Consider the following 16,856-nt stretch of genomic DNA (forward strand, 5'->3'; position numbering starts at 1 on the left):
TCAAAAAGCATTTTCAGATGTAACAAAATATACCAGCATATTTCTCTTTTGCTTAGAAATGTAGTGGGATTTTTTTTATAGTTTAATACTTTGCATCAACTTATCTAGAGTTTCATTTATGTAAATAATTAAACATTTATTTTCCTAAAATATCCTAAAGTGTAAATACTGCTACCCTCCTCATACATTGTATGTTTCTGAGCCAGAAGGATGATAAAAACCAGTTCCATTATCAGACTGCTTTAAATGTAGTTGTCTTCTTCTGTTTTAATGTTACAATTTTTCTTTGTTTTGCAATTTAATGTCTGTGTAGTGGTACATTGCTTCCAATATTATCTTGGAAACTAACTAAAGTACCGTTTCATAAATCATTTTGTATCTTCTGTTTTTGTGAAACTGTTTTATATATGTTAGAAATAATGCAACATTTGCATAGCACTATTTTGTTATTCTCTTGGAATATCCAAGTATGATACCCAGGACGGACTAAAGTAATGTATACCTTAAAGTGGGGCTTGCATCAACTTATTTTTTTTTTTTTAAAAACTGAATAAAAGACTCATTTCTCTTGAGACTGTCCTCTTTGTATTAAACAGTGATACACTACTAGGGAACCAATGCCATGTCACTGCTTACCCCTGGGCAGCTCAGAGAATGACTGGCATCAAAGAACAGTGAAGCCCAGAAGAGACCGTTCAGCCTGTATAAATGTTCCATATACTGCCCAGATGAATGCTGCTTTCTAAAGTGTCTGCATTTCCTCAGCTACCAAATAATGAGAACTTCAACATCTGTTCTTTGTTCTGTGTGTGCTGAATGTGTGCTGAAAATACATTTCCTCCTTATAAAACTAAACTGTTATCAGGGACAAATTGTTTGGCAAAATTAAACACCAGCTAATCAAAAATTGCATATTGTAATACAGCTCTGAAGGCTGTCTCCTTGCCTTGCCTCACACCAGTTGCTCCTATGGCCTTGGATTTCCTTCCACAGTCTAAAGACAAGCATTAACGTTGGCGTACTTCATTTAACTCTTGTTTCCAGAATACGAAAAGGATTCTTGCAATGCTATGTAGCAAAGAGTGATAAAGCCTGAGTTGAATTCACTGGTGCACTCTCCATGGTTAAGTTAGGCACCTGCTCCCTTCAATGCAGTATTTGAATAAGCTTGTCTTAAAGACTGATGAAAGGGTGGATTTATAGACTACCCCTTAAATAAAAAAAGGAAATTGCATTGAGCAGACAGATACAAGAAGTGAATATGGAGAAGGGTCATAGGCCAAGATATTTAGGACAGCACATTCTTCACTTCAAACCTGCATAATGTTTTCCTGTAATATTTTAATTCTAGCAGGCTCCATCTAGTTGCAGATTTGGGCAATGAATGAATGTATTCAAAGTTTTCATAAGCTGTCAGTTTATACAATGATAAATGAAATTGCATTGCGCCAAAGCAACATTTAGTACAATTTGCAGATACTTCCTTCTGCATGTTTCCTGCTGGGTAAACCATCTTATCTCCGGATGCACGTTAAACATATCTTTGACACCCAGCTTACCATCTCCGTTCATGTAAGGCGGTTAAGATGTCCCATCCCCTGTTATCATTAACTAAACAAGTACAACTCAAAAAGAAATGATCAAGATGAGCTTGGTGGCAGAATGAAATTTGATAGTGCTGTTTCATTCTTGAAGCCATTTTATTACTTTGGTGTAAAAAACCATGCATATTGACATTGAGGAAAAAAGAAAACTCTTCCTGTTTCTACACTCAGGGCCTATGATACGAACCCAGTCATTACTCAGTAGTACCACTTTCATTTTAACTCTGTTGTATTTATATTTTAAACATTAGATGATAATTCAGAATGCTGCATACCAATTTGATTTATTTTCCTTACCACTGTTTCTTATATTATTTATCCAAATGACATTCATACTGATCTATTTTTATGGCAATTTTGCAATCACCAAATAATGACATATTGCTGTCTTAATGCAGTACATACAAGTGTGTGACACAGATACAGTATATTCAAGTTTTCATCTAGTGGAACTACTGCGCCTGCTGGCTTTTGCCACAATTTCAGCAATCAGTCAGAAATAATTAATAGAATGTGCTTTAATGAAATTGGATATGCTTTAATTAATAATCACCAGGTAGCCCCTGTAGCCTGGTCTCACTCAACCCGAGACAGCTCTATAGACCTGCCCTGTCACCTCAACATTCATAAGGCGAGGGGTAGCAATCAGGTGCAATGTCACTTGGTGACAGGGAAGAGCAGGGCAGACCTAGGCATACTAGAGTTTGGCAAAGGGAACTGGTGCTTAGGATGATGAATGTTATTCCTCTGATGGGGAGGGAGCAGCAACTTGTGTGGGTAGTTCCAAAAATACTCCCCAGATATAGCTGGAGCTGCATAGGGGTGGCTTAGAAACTGAACTTCTCGATCAAAGGTGATCTGTCCTTACTGTGGAACTGTTTTATGGGAGATCTTCACAAACAATAAGCAGATGCATCTGTTCTGAAAGCGTTTAACCAATATTTCTGGAGGAGCTTCTCCTAAACCTTGGGAAAGGACAGGTATGTACAGCTGGAGTGGACAACATTCAAACCCTTTGTAGTGGAGGCAGCTGAAAATAGTTTATGGCCAAAATGCTGTTGGTGCTTGACATAGAGACAACCCTACTACCTTGGGGACCACACCAACAGAAAGCGAAATTGTCAAGTTTTGCTGCAGCTGTTCTGGAAATGTCTCCAGATGAGAGGTACTGGCAGGTGAACAAGGTGGCAGATGCATCATTGGCCAAAGAGAAGGCCTGTGTATCAGTGGGGTTTAGTGATGCCATGGTAAGTGACTTTCACACAGCCTCGGAGAAGTTTCAGCAAACCATTCATTGGCTAATGTGCTTCTTCATTGTGTGTGAAAGCAGTTAACAGTGTCTTGGGACTGGCAGACTGGGGTGGTAATAAAAAAGGGGAGAAGAAGGTGTGTTACATTTCTGAAGCGATTATACTATCTTCAAAAAATAAGCTCAACATTGCTAATAAACACCATCATAAATAGTTATAAAATTGCTCACAACAAGGTATATCACCCAAACAGATCTTTCAAACCACTCCAAAGCAGTGATTAATGAGGAACGTCTTATAGAGCGTAGGAAATGAGTTTGCTCTTATTGAATGTTATAGGGCCTTGGATTCTGCCAAATAAACAGCTTACACATGATTCACTTAAAATAAAAAATACATACAATACAATTTATTTTTGTATAGCCCAAAATCACACAAGAAGTGCCGCAATGAGCTTTAACAGGCCATGCCTTTTGACAGCCCACCAGCCTTGACTCTCTAAGAAGACAAGGAAAAACTCCCCACCAAAAAAGCCCGGCTCAGAAAGATACTAATATGTCTAAATTGTGGTGCCCCACTGCAGGCTACTTTGGTATATGTTGTTTTACTTGCTCATTATTAGGGTGCTGGAGGTCATCGTGGCATTACAGGAGAAAGGCAGGAAAGAATGCTGGACATGCCATCAGTCCATCACAATTCACATGTGCACACAATTTAAAGTCACCAGCTAATCTGAAACATATTTCTTCTGAATATGGGTAGAAAACCCAAACATACATAAAGAAACTTGTAAACCTTACATTGACAGCCATGAGATGACTGTTACTTAAACCAAATCTCAAAGTTTTGAGGCAGCAGAGTTGAACTTTGCATAATTATGCCACTCGATCAGCATAGAAATTTGAGAAATTTTAATTTCCTAATCCTACTTAGTCTGTTTAGCAAGAAAGAGCACAAACCAAGAACCTGTCATGAATGGAATGTTGTTCCCTTGCTGTGTTGGGTCACAAACCATTTCATTTAGAGGTCCTAGTTGGTCATTTGACCATTGAATCACTTTCAGAGTCACCACTACTTGAACAAGGAATGAACATGAAAACTTCACAAAGAAGGCAGCCCAGTCTGAAATCTAACCCTGTTCTAAGTGCCAGGAGTTGGCAATACTAAGTTACTGTGTCTACAAATTTACAATTAAATAACTCACATTTTCCTTATTTGGAGAAATAGTGTAACAAATCTTTTGAGTTTAACATTCTATGGTGAATGGAAACAACATTAATGACAACATTTTGTAAAACATTTTTAAGAAAACTGTAATTCGTTTTAGAAATATACAATAGTCAATGTGTTAGGAAAACTGATACCTGTAAAGCACAGACTGTAAATGCGTGGGAAATGGAAAGTATTCATTAACCAGAGTTGTGTGTGAAGCATCTCATACTTTGAATTCTGATTAACTTTCAACAAGTTTAGACCAGCCTTCCCATTTCTAAGACAAATAATTTAAATATCAGTCCCATGCTCATTCTTGCATCAAGACAGATTTTAGGGCTGATAATCTGCTAGCAAGAACTCATTTTTAATTTTGCCTTAGAATTTAGGCTGTAAAAGAATACAGTATATCTAATTCATGCAGGCAGCCAGAAGGAGTTGATTTAAAGCAGGCATAACAAAAAAAAAAAAAAAAACTGTTTCAGTGTAGTGCTGAGATGTCACCCACTGCACTAGGGTCCCAATCCAGGTGGTTCATCGTGTGGTGGGTGCAGAGACATGCTATCAGTGCATAACACATACTTTACTTTTATTGCCATTACAGTTCTGAGTGGTGTGGAGTATACAACTTAAAATACATAACTACTATGTAATTATGGCTACTCAGAAACAACTGTGGTCAAGTTATACATTTTCTAACAAGCTCTGCCTTCTGAGTTGATCTTTTAATTCTGAAAAATGTCTTCTTTTCAATAACAACCTACTCCATTATGTTATATATAAACATCTATGCGTGGAAGTGTGTGTGTCTGTCTGTCTGGCTCGGAAGGGCGAAGGTAAAACATGAAGCTCAAAGAAATCAACTCTGTCGCCAAAGTGAAACTGCCAACTAAAGAGAAACGTGCTTAGCCGCTAATACACAAGCAAGGCGAGCACATTGGCAAAACGAAACCTCAGTGGAGAGAGAAACTCACTTAGCTGCTAATACACAATGGAGGTGAGCACATCAGCAAAACGAAACCGGCAAAGAGAGAGAACCTCACTTAGCTGCTAATGCACAATGGATGCGATTGATTGATTGAAGTGCCAGAATCCATGGTTTCCAGGAGCCCAGGCTTTTTATAGCTAGTCATTTTATAAAAGATTTCACATGAGATATAATTGGTATTAATCCTCATCCATATTACTAAACGAGAATGGTAAACCGGATGGACGCAGGGACATCCGGCCATGGGCCGTGGACGCAAAAGACGTACTGCGCAGGCGCCCCACAAATCCCCCCCCCTCCAAGCAACGGAAACCGGATGGAATGCAACGTAAAATAAGAAATGAGGCGCCACGCCCATAGCACACAGAAAAAAGGAGTCAGACGCCGGCACCGCAAACAGCGCCGCACGAAGCCCATTGCACACGAAACAGGACACAAACAAAGAAGAGGATTGAGACCCACGACACACAAAGCCCCCCTCCAGTAACTGAAATAAGAAATGAGGCGACGCGCCCCTAGAACACCAAAAACAAAGGAGTCACACGCAAGCGCCACATAGCACACGAAACAGTTCGCACACAAAAAAGACGATTCAGACCCACGACACACAAACACCCCCTCCACTAACAGAAATAAAAACTCAGGCAACAAGCCCCTAGCACACAAAAAAAAGAAGACGCGAGCGCCACACAAAGCCCATTGGACATGAAACGGGACAGACTACGGACATAGCACACGAAACGTACACAAAAAGGACGATTCAGACCCACGACCACACTAACATAAATAAGAAATGACACACAAAGCCCCATTTCTGAACGAACCATCCGTATTAAACATACGTCATCTCAACTCATTCACACTATGCAGCATAGGTGGATCTCATTACAATGAGGCACTATTAACCGTTCAACCGCAGAAAAGGCTCCATATTAACAATGAGTGCGATCCTCCTTATTACATATCCACATTTCTAACGCTGAAGAACAAACAAGTCATGAATTCACGATCACGGGTACAAAACGATACGGCTCGGATAACGGGACCAAACACACGAACCCGCATGGAAAAAAAACAATACACGTCGGCGCCTACAACGCGCTTCTGAAACTCCGTAAGAAAAAATGTCTCGGCTCCAAATACGCAAAGCTCAACTAACACAGTTACAGAAACGAAACCAGATGGACAGACACAATCAATGTAGACGCATGCACCGCGCGTCTCAAAGTGCTGCATCGAAACAGGCACAGGTTCAAAACGAAACACCTCCCGTCTCAGACATACAGAAACGGCAGCGAAGGGACAAAATAAATAAACGCAGACGTCTACAACGCGCATCTGAATTGCCGGTAAACAAGCAGACAAGGCTCCAAAAACAGAAAGCTCAACTGACCGACATACAAAAACGGGCAAGGCTCAATTCAAACACTGCATGCCGTAAACTACAACGGGCTTCTCACACAGCACAGGCAAATCGATTACAGCTCCAAAACAACACGTCCCAAATACTGGACATACAACGCCGCGCCTCTCAAACGGCACAAGCAAAAGATACACGTCACGGACATCAATGACAGACACCTGCTAAACGCTTGCGCCAGTTAGCTGACAACGCGTTCAATAATGAGTCCACTATTCAGGAAAATTCATTGGGATTAATGAATGTCATTTCCAATCATTGTCATTCACTTAACTTCCCTGAAGAAACAACTGGCAATACAAGTAATGAATTTACACGTTGTTGTCAAAAGGGTCAAATTAGACTGCCTCCTTTACATTCATATCCTGAATATCTACAGAAGCTTCTAACTAACGATGTACCTGAAAGTAAAAACTTTATGAACTGCATTAGATCCTACAAATCGCTATCCACTATGAACATGAACAGTAGCAATACACGTGGCATCCGTCTTGCAAAACTGTTAATTATTGATGAATGTACAATGGCATCCAGTCACTTACTCAACACCATTGATAAACTTCTACAAACGTTGATGAATAATAATATTCCCTTTGGAGGAAAGGTACTTTTATTAGGAGGAGATTTTAGACAGTGCTTAGCTATTGTTCCACATGCCATGCGCTCACCTATTGTTCAATCCACCTTAAAATACGCAGACAATTGGCATCGCTTTCAAAAGATACAGTTAGTACTAAACATGCGATGTCCAGATCCAGATTATAACAATTGTTTATTACAACTGGGTGAGGGTACACTCACCAATACAGATATACTTCACCCAGATATTATTACAATTCCTCAAGCCTTTATCTGAGACAACTTAGTTACAGAGATATTTGGAACAGCAATCTCATTAGACCAAATACCCCTTTTAACACAACACACTATATTATGTCCAACAAATATTAATGTGGATCACATAAATAACCAAGTCATTGCTTTACTTCCTGAAGAGACACAACTCTTTCTAAACTCTGACAAAGTTGACTCTGATGACGACAATGACCATCTTCATTTCCCCTTAGAATATTTAAACACTATTTACCCACCATGAACAAGGTTGGCATCCACCTCTCTGAACCCGTTTTTGGACATGGGCAACTTTATGTGGCCTTCTCACAATTTCGACCTTCATCTGACATTAAAGTTAAGGTTATAAGTGCTCCATGCCAAGGAAAACTCATTCAAGGACAAGACACCATCTTTACTACTAATGTTGTATACAAAGAAATTTTCCAATATACCTTTACACTGTGCCACACACTTTATTGTTTGCTTTCTATATGCATCATCTACACCTTCACACTATGCTATATCTCATTCATACATCACGCTCTTTGTCATTTCCCAACACCAGGGGTTGGCGAGCGAAGCGAGCAGGGGGCGGAGCCCCCTAGTTTTACATATTTCCTTTCAATGTGTCAGTACATGATGCTTTAAAATCAAACTGGATATCACAGTACAGGATAAAACCAAACAAGGCACATAAAAAAGATGAACATAGCCTAATTAAATTTTATAAAGTAAAATTAAACGGTGCAGCTCAAATATAGGAATAACATATTTTTAATGCAATAGAGGAAAAGCTGGACCTTCTGCCTTGGTTTGAACATTCAGGTGAAAACAGCTTCATGAGATGATTCTGAACAGAGACTTCCACAGACTGGCTGCCTCACAGCTGAGTAAGCGTTTTTCTAGAGTTTTGTAGTGAGGCTCCGGTATAGTGAGAAGGTCAGGATGTAGAGTAAGTAAAAACCTGGCAGGATCAATATCTATATTACTAACCGAGAATGCTAAACCGGATGATGGACGCAGGCACATCCGGCCATGGGCCGTAGCTGCAAAAAGACGTACTGCGCAGGCGCAAAAAGAGTCCGCGAGAGTCGGCTGAGGAGCCGAGAAAGGCGGACAAAAGAGGGCGGACAAAAGAGGGCGAGAGAGGCGGATGAGGGTCCGCGAGAGGCGCAGGCACAAAAAGAGTCCGCGAGAGTCGGAGAAAGGCGGACAAAAGAGGGCGACAAAGGCGGATGAAGGGCCGCGAGTGGCGGACAAGACCACAGAAAAAAGGAGTGAGCACATACAAAAAGGAGTCACACGAAACTAAACACACCAAAAAAAAAGAACAGACGAGCGCACAACAGCAAGGCACGACCACATCCCCCCCCCCCCCCCCCCTACAGGCACGGGACGGGACACACACCAAGAGGGGGATTCAACAAGCCCATGGAAGACAAAAAAAAAAGAACACAAAACCACCCCACAGACCCTACAAGCAAGGGACGGGACACACACAAAGAGGGGGATTCAAACAAGACACAGGAACACAAAAAGAAAGAAGACGCTTGCGCAACAACAATCCTCAACCCCCCCCCCCCCCCATCAATAAGAAGTGACACCCAAAACCACATTTCTAAAGGAAACGTCCATATTAAACATACGTCATCTGAACACCTTCACACTAGGCGGCATAGGTGTGAGCATAGGTGGATCTCCTTACAATAAAGCACTATTAACCGTTCAACTGCAGAAAAGGCTACATATTAACAGTGAGTGTGATCCTCCTTATTACTTATCCAATGCACGACGTAGACTGAAACGGACTTTTCGCAAAGCGGTGGCAAATCAATTAAAACTACAAAATAGCGCGTCACAAATAATGTACATGCAACAACGCGGTAGTCAAACGCCACAAGCAAAACATGCCCGTCGCGGACATCAACGCCAGACACCTGCTAAATGCTTACGCCAGTTGGCTGACAACGCCTTCAATAATGAGTCCACTATTGAGGAAAATTCATTGGGATTAATGAATGTTATTTGCAATCATTGTCATTCACTTAACTTCCCAGAGGAAACAACTGGCAATACAAATAATGAATTTACACGTTGTTGTCAAAAGGAGAAAATTAGACTGCCTCCTTTACATATAATCACCACGGACCAAGTGTCATTGAAACAAAACCAGAATAAAGCACAGTCAGAAATTAAAGACAGAGTAGAAAGGAAAGTAAAACGTCATAAACAGGTTGAACAAGGGGGCCACGCACATGGACAGCAGGTTACAGATAATGAAGACCGGAATTCAAAAGCTTGAAAAACATGAGCTCAACTGACCACAGATACAAACTGAAACGAGAAAAACTACGGGGTCCGCAGTAGTCCACAATGCACCACGTAATAGTACGGACGAAGCTCTGTATTACCGGTGGGGGACTTCAGAATGACACGGGCAAACGCTCCGTATTAAACGTGCGTCATCCGGACACGTAGCTGCCCAGCGGGCACGGGTTCAAAACGCCGGGGGTAGGCGAGCGAAGCGAGCAGGGGGCGAAGCCCCCTTGTAATTTTAGAATAGGATAAATAACTATTACCGCATTTAATTCCCTTCTCCATCTCTTATTTACATATATATTTATTTCTCCCTTTATTTGCTTAATGTTGTCTTATTAAAAAGCCCTAAGCGATTCTCCTTTAGCTAAGCTCTCCTTCTCAGGGGTGGGGTTTGATTTGTCTTTAATTTGTTTGGTTATAAATTGATCTATTTGTATGGAATGATTACAATAAAAATTAATAAAATATATTAAAAAAAAAGAATGTAGAGTAAGTAGCAAAGAAAAGAATTCTAGGGTGTCTCCATATAGAGACTGTATTTGAACAGCATAGCCACATTATTCCATATGAGCAATGGGCTACAGACTGAAGTTGCTGAACGGTAAAGCAAAACCTATACTGCAAATCGTGTACATGCGGAATTTGTTATGTGAAAATCACCTCGAGTACCTTCAGATCTCAACTGGACTCTCCAGTGGACATGTTGGGTGATTAAGAATTGTTAAACAGGGATGGGCCAAATGGCTTTTACCATAAAACGTTTTTCTATGAGCAATCCATCCATTATCTGAAACTGCTTAATCCAATATGTTAAGAGATTACAAAACGGTGGCACAAATCACAATGGAATATGTGATGACAATAACATACTGAGTTTAGAGTGCCTTTCAAAGACAAAATGAAGTTGCTACTGTAGCTGACCAGTGGTACTGGATATTCATGGCAATTATCATGCATGTACCCTGTTACGCTTACACGCTTGAGGATCTCCCAAAGGGCTCAGGTAATCCCAACATTCCCACTGCAGGGCAGGAGAGGGTGCTGACACTAACCATATCTCTGGTTTCCTCTACAGCATGGAGCATCACCAGGAGATGACGGCTGACTCCTTCTCCACCAAGCATTGGAGGCTCTGCCCCTGCTGGGAGCAGGCAGATATAAATGAGATATAAATGAGGTGATTACAAATCATGGTTGTCATTTTGGACCCTGGAGACAGAGAGAAAAATGAAGCTCAAGAGAACTGCACTATTTATTTTTTTAATTTGCTCATAATTAAACAGGGAATTGCTAGGTTCGGCCAACCCAACAATTTTTATGTCTTAGCCACCTTTTGGATCACTCAAAACTATGGAATTAATTGTCAGGATCAAGAGAAAAAGTCAAGTTTGTTGAGTTGTATGGGAGATTTCCACAAAATGTGACCGACATAGTAATATTAGATTATTTGTTACAGTGTTTGCATTCAGTTCCTCAAATATTCTTTCAGTACAGTCACTTATATAGCAAATTAGTTGAGCTAGAATGATACAATGGAACAGTAAACAGAAGCAATAAAGCACGAATAGCGTGATCTATTATATTATAAACAGTAACGTTAGTATTTCTAAACTCTAATTTAGAGAGATGTTCTAAGCTTCCACTGCAGTGGCTCTCCTTCCTGTAACACAAGAATATTCTAACTTGGAATTAAACAAAATAGCTTCTTTTTTATATGGTATGGTATATGATTCATGTTATAATGATAAAAAATCTACGATGATAGGGAATAGCTGGTATTGAACAAAATTTAAAAACGGAGCACCACATGTGAATTTGGCACTACTTACAAAAGTCAATGAATTTGGGAGTGGTTCATTAAAATAATACCTCGGACTGAGGAACAGCAAATACTGAAGAGGAGACGACAATTCAGAATGATCTAGGTCAGTGGTTCTCAACACATGCCACTGGTTGTACATGAGGAATTACAGGTGGTACACAAGGGAGTACAAAAAAGAAAAATAAAGCAAACAGTAGCAAGCATAAGGAATTTTGAAAATTAAAGTATTAGGTGTGTGACATTTGAATTAATTTGACTCTTAAATTTGATATTGTTTTTCAGTAAGTGTTACTAAGCAGCTAATGTTTCCTCCATACACTGATGTAGTTTCAGGACAGCAAATGTCATAAACCTGACAAGGTTATTTTCTGAAAAACCTGAAAGCAATTAATGTCTTTTTTAAAAGCATCTTTAAAGTGTTGGTGCAAATTAAAATATTCTGAATTAGTCTGGTATTTACTATTCCTGTGGCAATGACAGAATAGTGTTTAATTTTTTAAGATTGGTTTTAAGCAGTGTTTACTTTTCAATTAGTGGACCGAAACTGTAAATGAATTAATTTGGTTATGTGCACATAAGATAAATCAAGTAGTCCATGATATTATCATTGTTTATAAACTCCAAAGCCCATACAAAAGACCCAATTTCCTGTTACTTTGAGGGGAAATCCCCACTCTGCCACACATGAAATTCAAGCTCTAAACTGTATGTTTTTTGTGAATTAAATGTATGGAAATTTAAGGCGTTCTAATTTGTATTCCATACCAAAGGATACTATTGTTCATAAATTTAAAAATAATTTATCAAAAAGGTAGGTTTTACATAGATAAAACATTACGATTGGCAACTATCACCAATTTTGAAAATGACTTAGTTTGTGTTAGTGCAACTGCCTTTTCCTCCATGTAATGTGGACAGTTAAAATGTAAGAAAAATATTAAGGTACATCATCAAAACTGTTGAACACAAAGTAAGAATCATAACAATCCCAAAACCACATATGGTACATCCTTGGGCTAAAGGACGTGTCCATCTCAGACAGTCTAAGGGAACAAAACTTCTTTGGTTTCTCACAATGAAGGCAGGAAGAGCATCGATCCAAGGTAAAAAATCTAATGGGCATTGGAAAAGAATTTCAACCAGAAAGACTGTTTCTCTTTAGCACAAACTCTTTACTGAAAGTCTTAGTGCAACTTCTCTGATCAGCTTGCAGTAGATATAATGTAATAAATGTTATGAATATGTGCACTACAAAAAAACATGTATATATTTATGCTTTATATAAAAAGGTATAACATCAATACATCAAGGTGCCTATCCTCATCCCTGTTGCTTCACACTCAGTCGCAAACCTTTCCAGTGCATGCTGAAGTTCACAGCCCAATGAAGCCAACAGGAACATGTCACCTGCAAAAAGCAGTGACGCAATTCCAAGGCCAGTGAACTGGACACCCTCCCCTCCCCAGCTGTTCCTTGATAGCTTGTCCATGAAAACCACAAACAGGAAAGGAGACAAAGCACAACCCTGGCGGACTCCTATACCCACTAAAAGTGGTGCTGACACTGCGATTATACAAACAATGGATAGCCCTTATTAGGGGCCCCGGAACCCCATACTCTCCCAGCATTCCCCACAGAATCCCTCGAAAAACACGGTCATATGCTTTCTTGAAGTCCACACATGTAGACCAATTGGATGTACTCCTATGCCCCCTGAAGAATACTCATGAGGGTAAAGAGCTTGTCCGCTGTTCCACAGCTTGAACAGAATCCACATTGCCCCTCATGGAGTTTCCACGACTGGGTTGAGTCTCTTTTCTAGTACCATGGCATACGTTTTTCCAGGGAAACTAAGGAATGTAATTCCCCAATTGTTGGAGTACACCCTCCTGTCCCCCTTTTTAAAAATGTGGACTATCTCCCCGGTCCACCACTCCAGAGGCACAGCTCGTAATGTACACACACCATTGAAAAGACATTTCATTCATGACAGCCCAACAATATCCACAGCCTTTCTGGACAGATCTCATCCACCCCCAAGGCCTTGCCATTGTGGAGTTGCTTAATTACCTCAGCAACCTCCCTCAGGGAAGTGGGTGTGTCCATCAGGTTCAGGAACTCATAATAGTGTTTCTTCCACCGCCAGACAACACCCTCAGTCTGGGTCAGCACTTCACCACCCTTGCTGAGAACAGCCTACGTGAATCCCTGCCTTCCTTTTCTGAGTTGTAGGATGGTTTGCCAGAACCTCTTTGAGCCTGATCAAGAGTCGCTTTCCACGGTCTCTCTGAAATCCTCCCACACCTGGGTTTTTGCTTCCCTGTCTGCCAAATCTACAGCCCTTTTACCATGTTTTCTTTCTGCTGCTTTGGGAGTCTCCCGTGTTAACCACACACGGAATGCCTCCCTTTTTCAGCCTGATGGCATCCCTCACGTCTGGTTTCCACCATTGAGTCCTTCGGATGCCACCTTTAGCGGCACCAATGGCCTTCAGGCCGCAGCTTTTCACAGCAACTTCCTCAATGGAGCCTTTGAACAAGGCCCCATTCGGACTCTATGCCCCCAGCCTCCGTAAGGATGCAGTAAAAGCTCCTTCAGAGGTTGGAGTTGAAAGTCTTCTGGACAGGGGTCTCCCCCAGTCGTTGACCCTCACAACCTGCTTGGGCTTTCCAGGTCTGTTCAGGCACCTCCCTTACCATCTGACACAACTCACTTCCAGGTGGTGTTGACATCTGTTGACAGCTCTGCCCTTCTCTTCACCCGAGTGTGCAGATACGGCTGAAAATTTGATTTGATTATGAAATTGATCACAGATCTTTGGCATAAGGTGCTCTGGTACTAAGTAGACTTATGAGCCACCTTATGTTCAAACATGGTGCTTGTTATGGACAAACCATGCCTAGCACCAAAGTCCAATAACAACACTGCCCTGGTTTAGAGTTGATTAGGGATGCCGTTCCTCCTAATCGCATTATCAGTCAGCATAACCTACGTGCCTCTATGTGAGATGTGAGAGGGAACCTGAGTAACTTGAGAAAACCTATTAGCATTTTATTTGTGTTTTGACCATTCAAGTTCAATTTGCCTACAGCAATGCATATTACCACCATCTGTATTGAAAAGAAGCATCATATGTTCTAATAAAAGACAAATCCAAAACAACACCCTGCCCCGGTTCTATCCATAAGCAATTAAGAAATCCAAGCCTCTATGCGAAAAAAACAAGAAAGTATGTTGCCTGCCTGCAGAGGTGAGGTTTCTAAGTAAGACGTAGGATGAAGCAAAAATATGCAATCTTCAAATTCTCTAGGAATTAGCTTTCTCATCCCCGGAATACTATGTCTTGCATAATATCAAAGTAAACATAACTTTCCAAACATCCTCCAAGAGTCGCATGCACAAAGCAGGAAGCAGCCCCCGGACAGGGCTAAAGTCCAGCAGGCTGGACACTCCTAATACTTGATTACACATGCTATAATTCAAATGAGGGATACTATAAATCACCTTACGTTTTTCAGACATCAGAAAGTTTTTAACTGTACGTTCGATAAATTACTGTATATCGCCAATCCCAACCTCACAACTTCTTGGGCACTTTAAGACAACCATTTAATGGAGTTCGCCGCCCCCCAAATCATTTTCCCTTACCAATATGGCATTAACGAGCGAAGACACGTGGAGTGACGGTGGCCCAGTAGGGTCATATTTCTTCATCCTAGTAGTTTGCAGGTCGAGATTAAAGGATACATAATTCTTGGAAAGATGGCGGAGGGGTTGAAAACGGAGTTAGGTTCATTTGGCTGTAGTTTCCAGGTATGTTAAAAATAACTTCTCATTTTCTTCTTCATGTTAAGCTTGCTCTGCGTTGATTATATTTCAAAGGACTTTTATTTTTCGTAAAAGGTTATACGTGTTGGTTTGAAGAAACTGAACTTGGCAGTAAAGGTAATTTCAAGTGCATGAACGTTAATGTGCGTTGAATCCTAAATATAATCTTTGCCACATGCCACCAGTATTCATAATATTACAAATACTATTAGACATTCTTTCATTAACTACCGGCAAAGCCCATTCTTATGCAGACCCGGCTGCCAATCAGGTATATTTCATTTGAATTTCAGTACGAGATTTCCGGGGTTTTGCCACTTCAAAACCAGCTGTTTCCACGTCTTTTGTGGTTGCATTTATTTCTTTTGAGGGTTAAGCTTTGAGGCAAATCTTGAAGCAGACTTCAAAGGTGTTTAGCATATTGGGTTTGTCTGACTCACGGTTTTGTTTGCACCTGTTCGGTTTACAAACGTGATTATTTATTATGTATGTATGAGGCAGTCAAAAAAAAAAATCTCAACTTTACATAATATATTTTACGGAATATTTTATTGAGTTTTACTGTGGTTTGTCTGTGGTATCTTACAGTCATTCGGGTCTTGTGTAACATACCTGCTAATAATATGTAAAATTCGGTTTTGCTTACAGCACATTTGTATTCTCTACATTAAGGCTTAAAAAATATCCTAAGTCATTTCTTTTCGGCTTAAATTATTTTGTCATCCATTTTAGGATGTATTGATTTTAGTGCCTTTTTGTTTGCATTCCAAAGAGATTTATTTTATGTGTGCATGTTAATGATTCAGACTCAGAAACCAATACCTTTGTATACAAAGTTAGCCCTTAAATAAAAATGAAGAGGTAAAGACACCACTCATGCTTTTATTGTAAAGCTCTTTTTGGTCCAGAAAGTAAGTATTTTCATATTCAAGCCTTTCCCTTATCATGCAAGCGGTGTGTTGTCAGTGTTGCATTTTATGTGACATGTGCAAACTGCATTACAACTATGGTGCTGAGGTGTCACCCATTGCACTGCTGTGCTTGGGTCCTAATCTGGGATCCTGAGGTGGTTCGTCGCGTGGTAGGTGCGGCAACGTGCTATATCCGTGCATGTTTCCAACCTTTATTCAAAGGCCCAGACATTCTTTTTGTGGGTTTCACTGTAGCATTAGGCACAAGACATAAAACTACTCTGGAAGTGCTTACAAAATAAAATGCAAAACATTATTTAATAAAATACAGTGTGATTTTTAGCTTAGAATTGAAAGATCTTTTACAGTGGTTGGGGCATCACCCTCATGGTGTCCTTTTGTTCATAGAGAAATCCAAGTAGGCCTAAATTAAACAAATGCAATTAATTTATAATTGTATTATAACACATTGAGAACACAAAATAAAAATATAAAGAGAACAGGAGCAAAATACTGCTGACCGTCAACGCTTTACTATGCAGGTCTGCCTGTCTGGTAGGTTGGCCAGCTATGGAATTTGTCAAAGTAGATAGGTGTGAGAGTAATGGTTGTCTTGGAAAGGAGCTCCGATTCCGGCTCCGGCTCCATTGGCTAGTAAAAGACATGCA

At 40.3% G+C, this 16,856-nt stretch overlaps 1 protein-coding gene across 2 annotated transcripts in view; it reads left to right on the forward strand.

Annotated features, from left to right (window-relative positions):
- Nucleotides 1–15,111: 15,111 nt before the first annotated feature.
- The window catches only part of mknk1 (MAPK interacting serine/threonine kinase 1), a 73,317-nt gene continuing 71,572 nt past the window's right edge, over nt 15,112–16,856 (forward strand). The window contains exon 1 of one of the 2 annotated variants that reach the window (XM_028811471.2): nt 15,112–15,262. In XM_028811471.2, the coding sequence (XP_028667304.1) occupies nt 15,212–15,262 (51 nt within the window). In that variant the 5' untranslated portion in view covers nt 15,112–15,211. The remainder of the gene's footprint in view (nt 15,263–16,856) is intronic. The other variant, XM_051932804.1, reaches the window with a different exon arrangement.

Source organism: Erpetoichthys calabaricus, chromosome 10 (genome assembly GCF_900747795.2).
Source record: "Erpetoichthys calabaricus chromosome 10, fErpCal1.3, whole genome shotgun sequence".
NCBI lineage: Eukaryota > Metazoa > Chordata > Cladistia > Polypteriformes > Polypteridae > Erpetoichthys > Erpetoichthys calabaricus.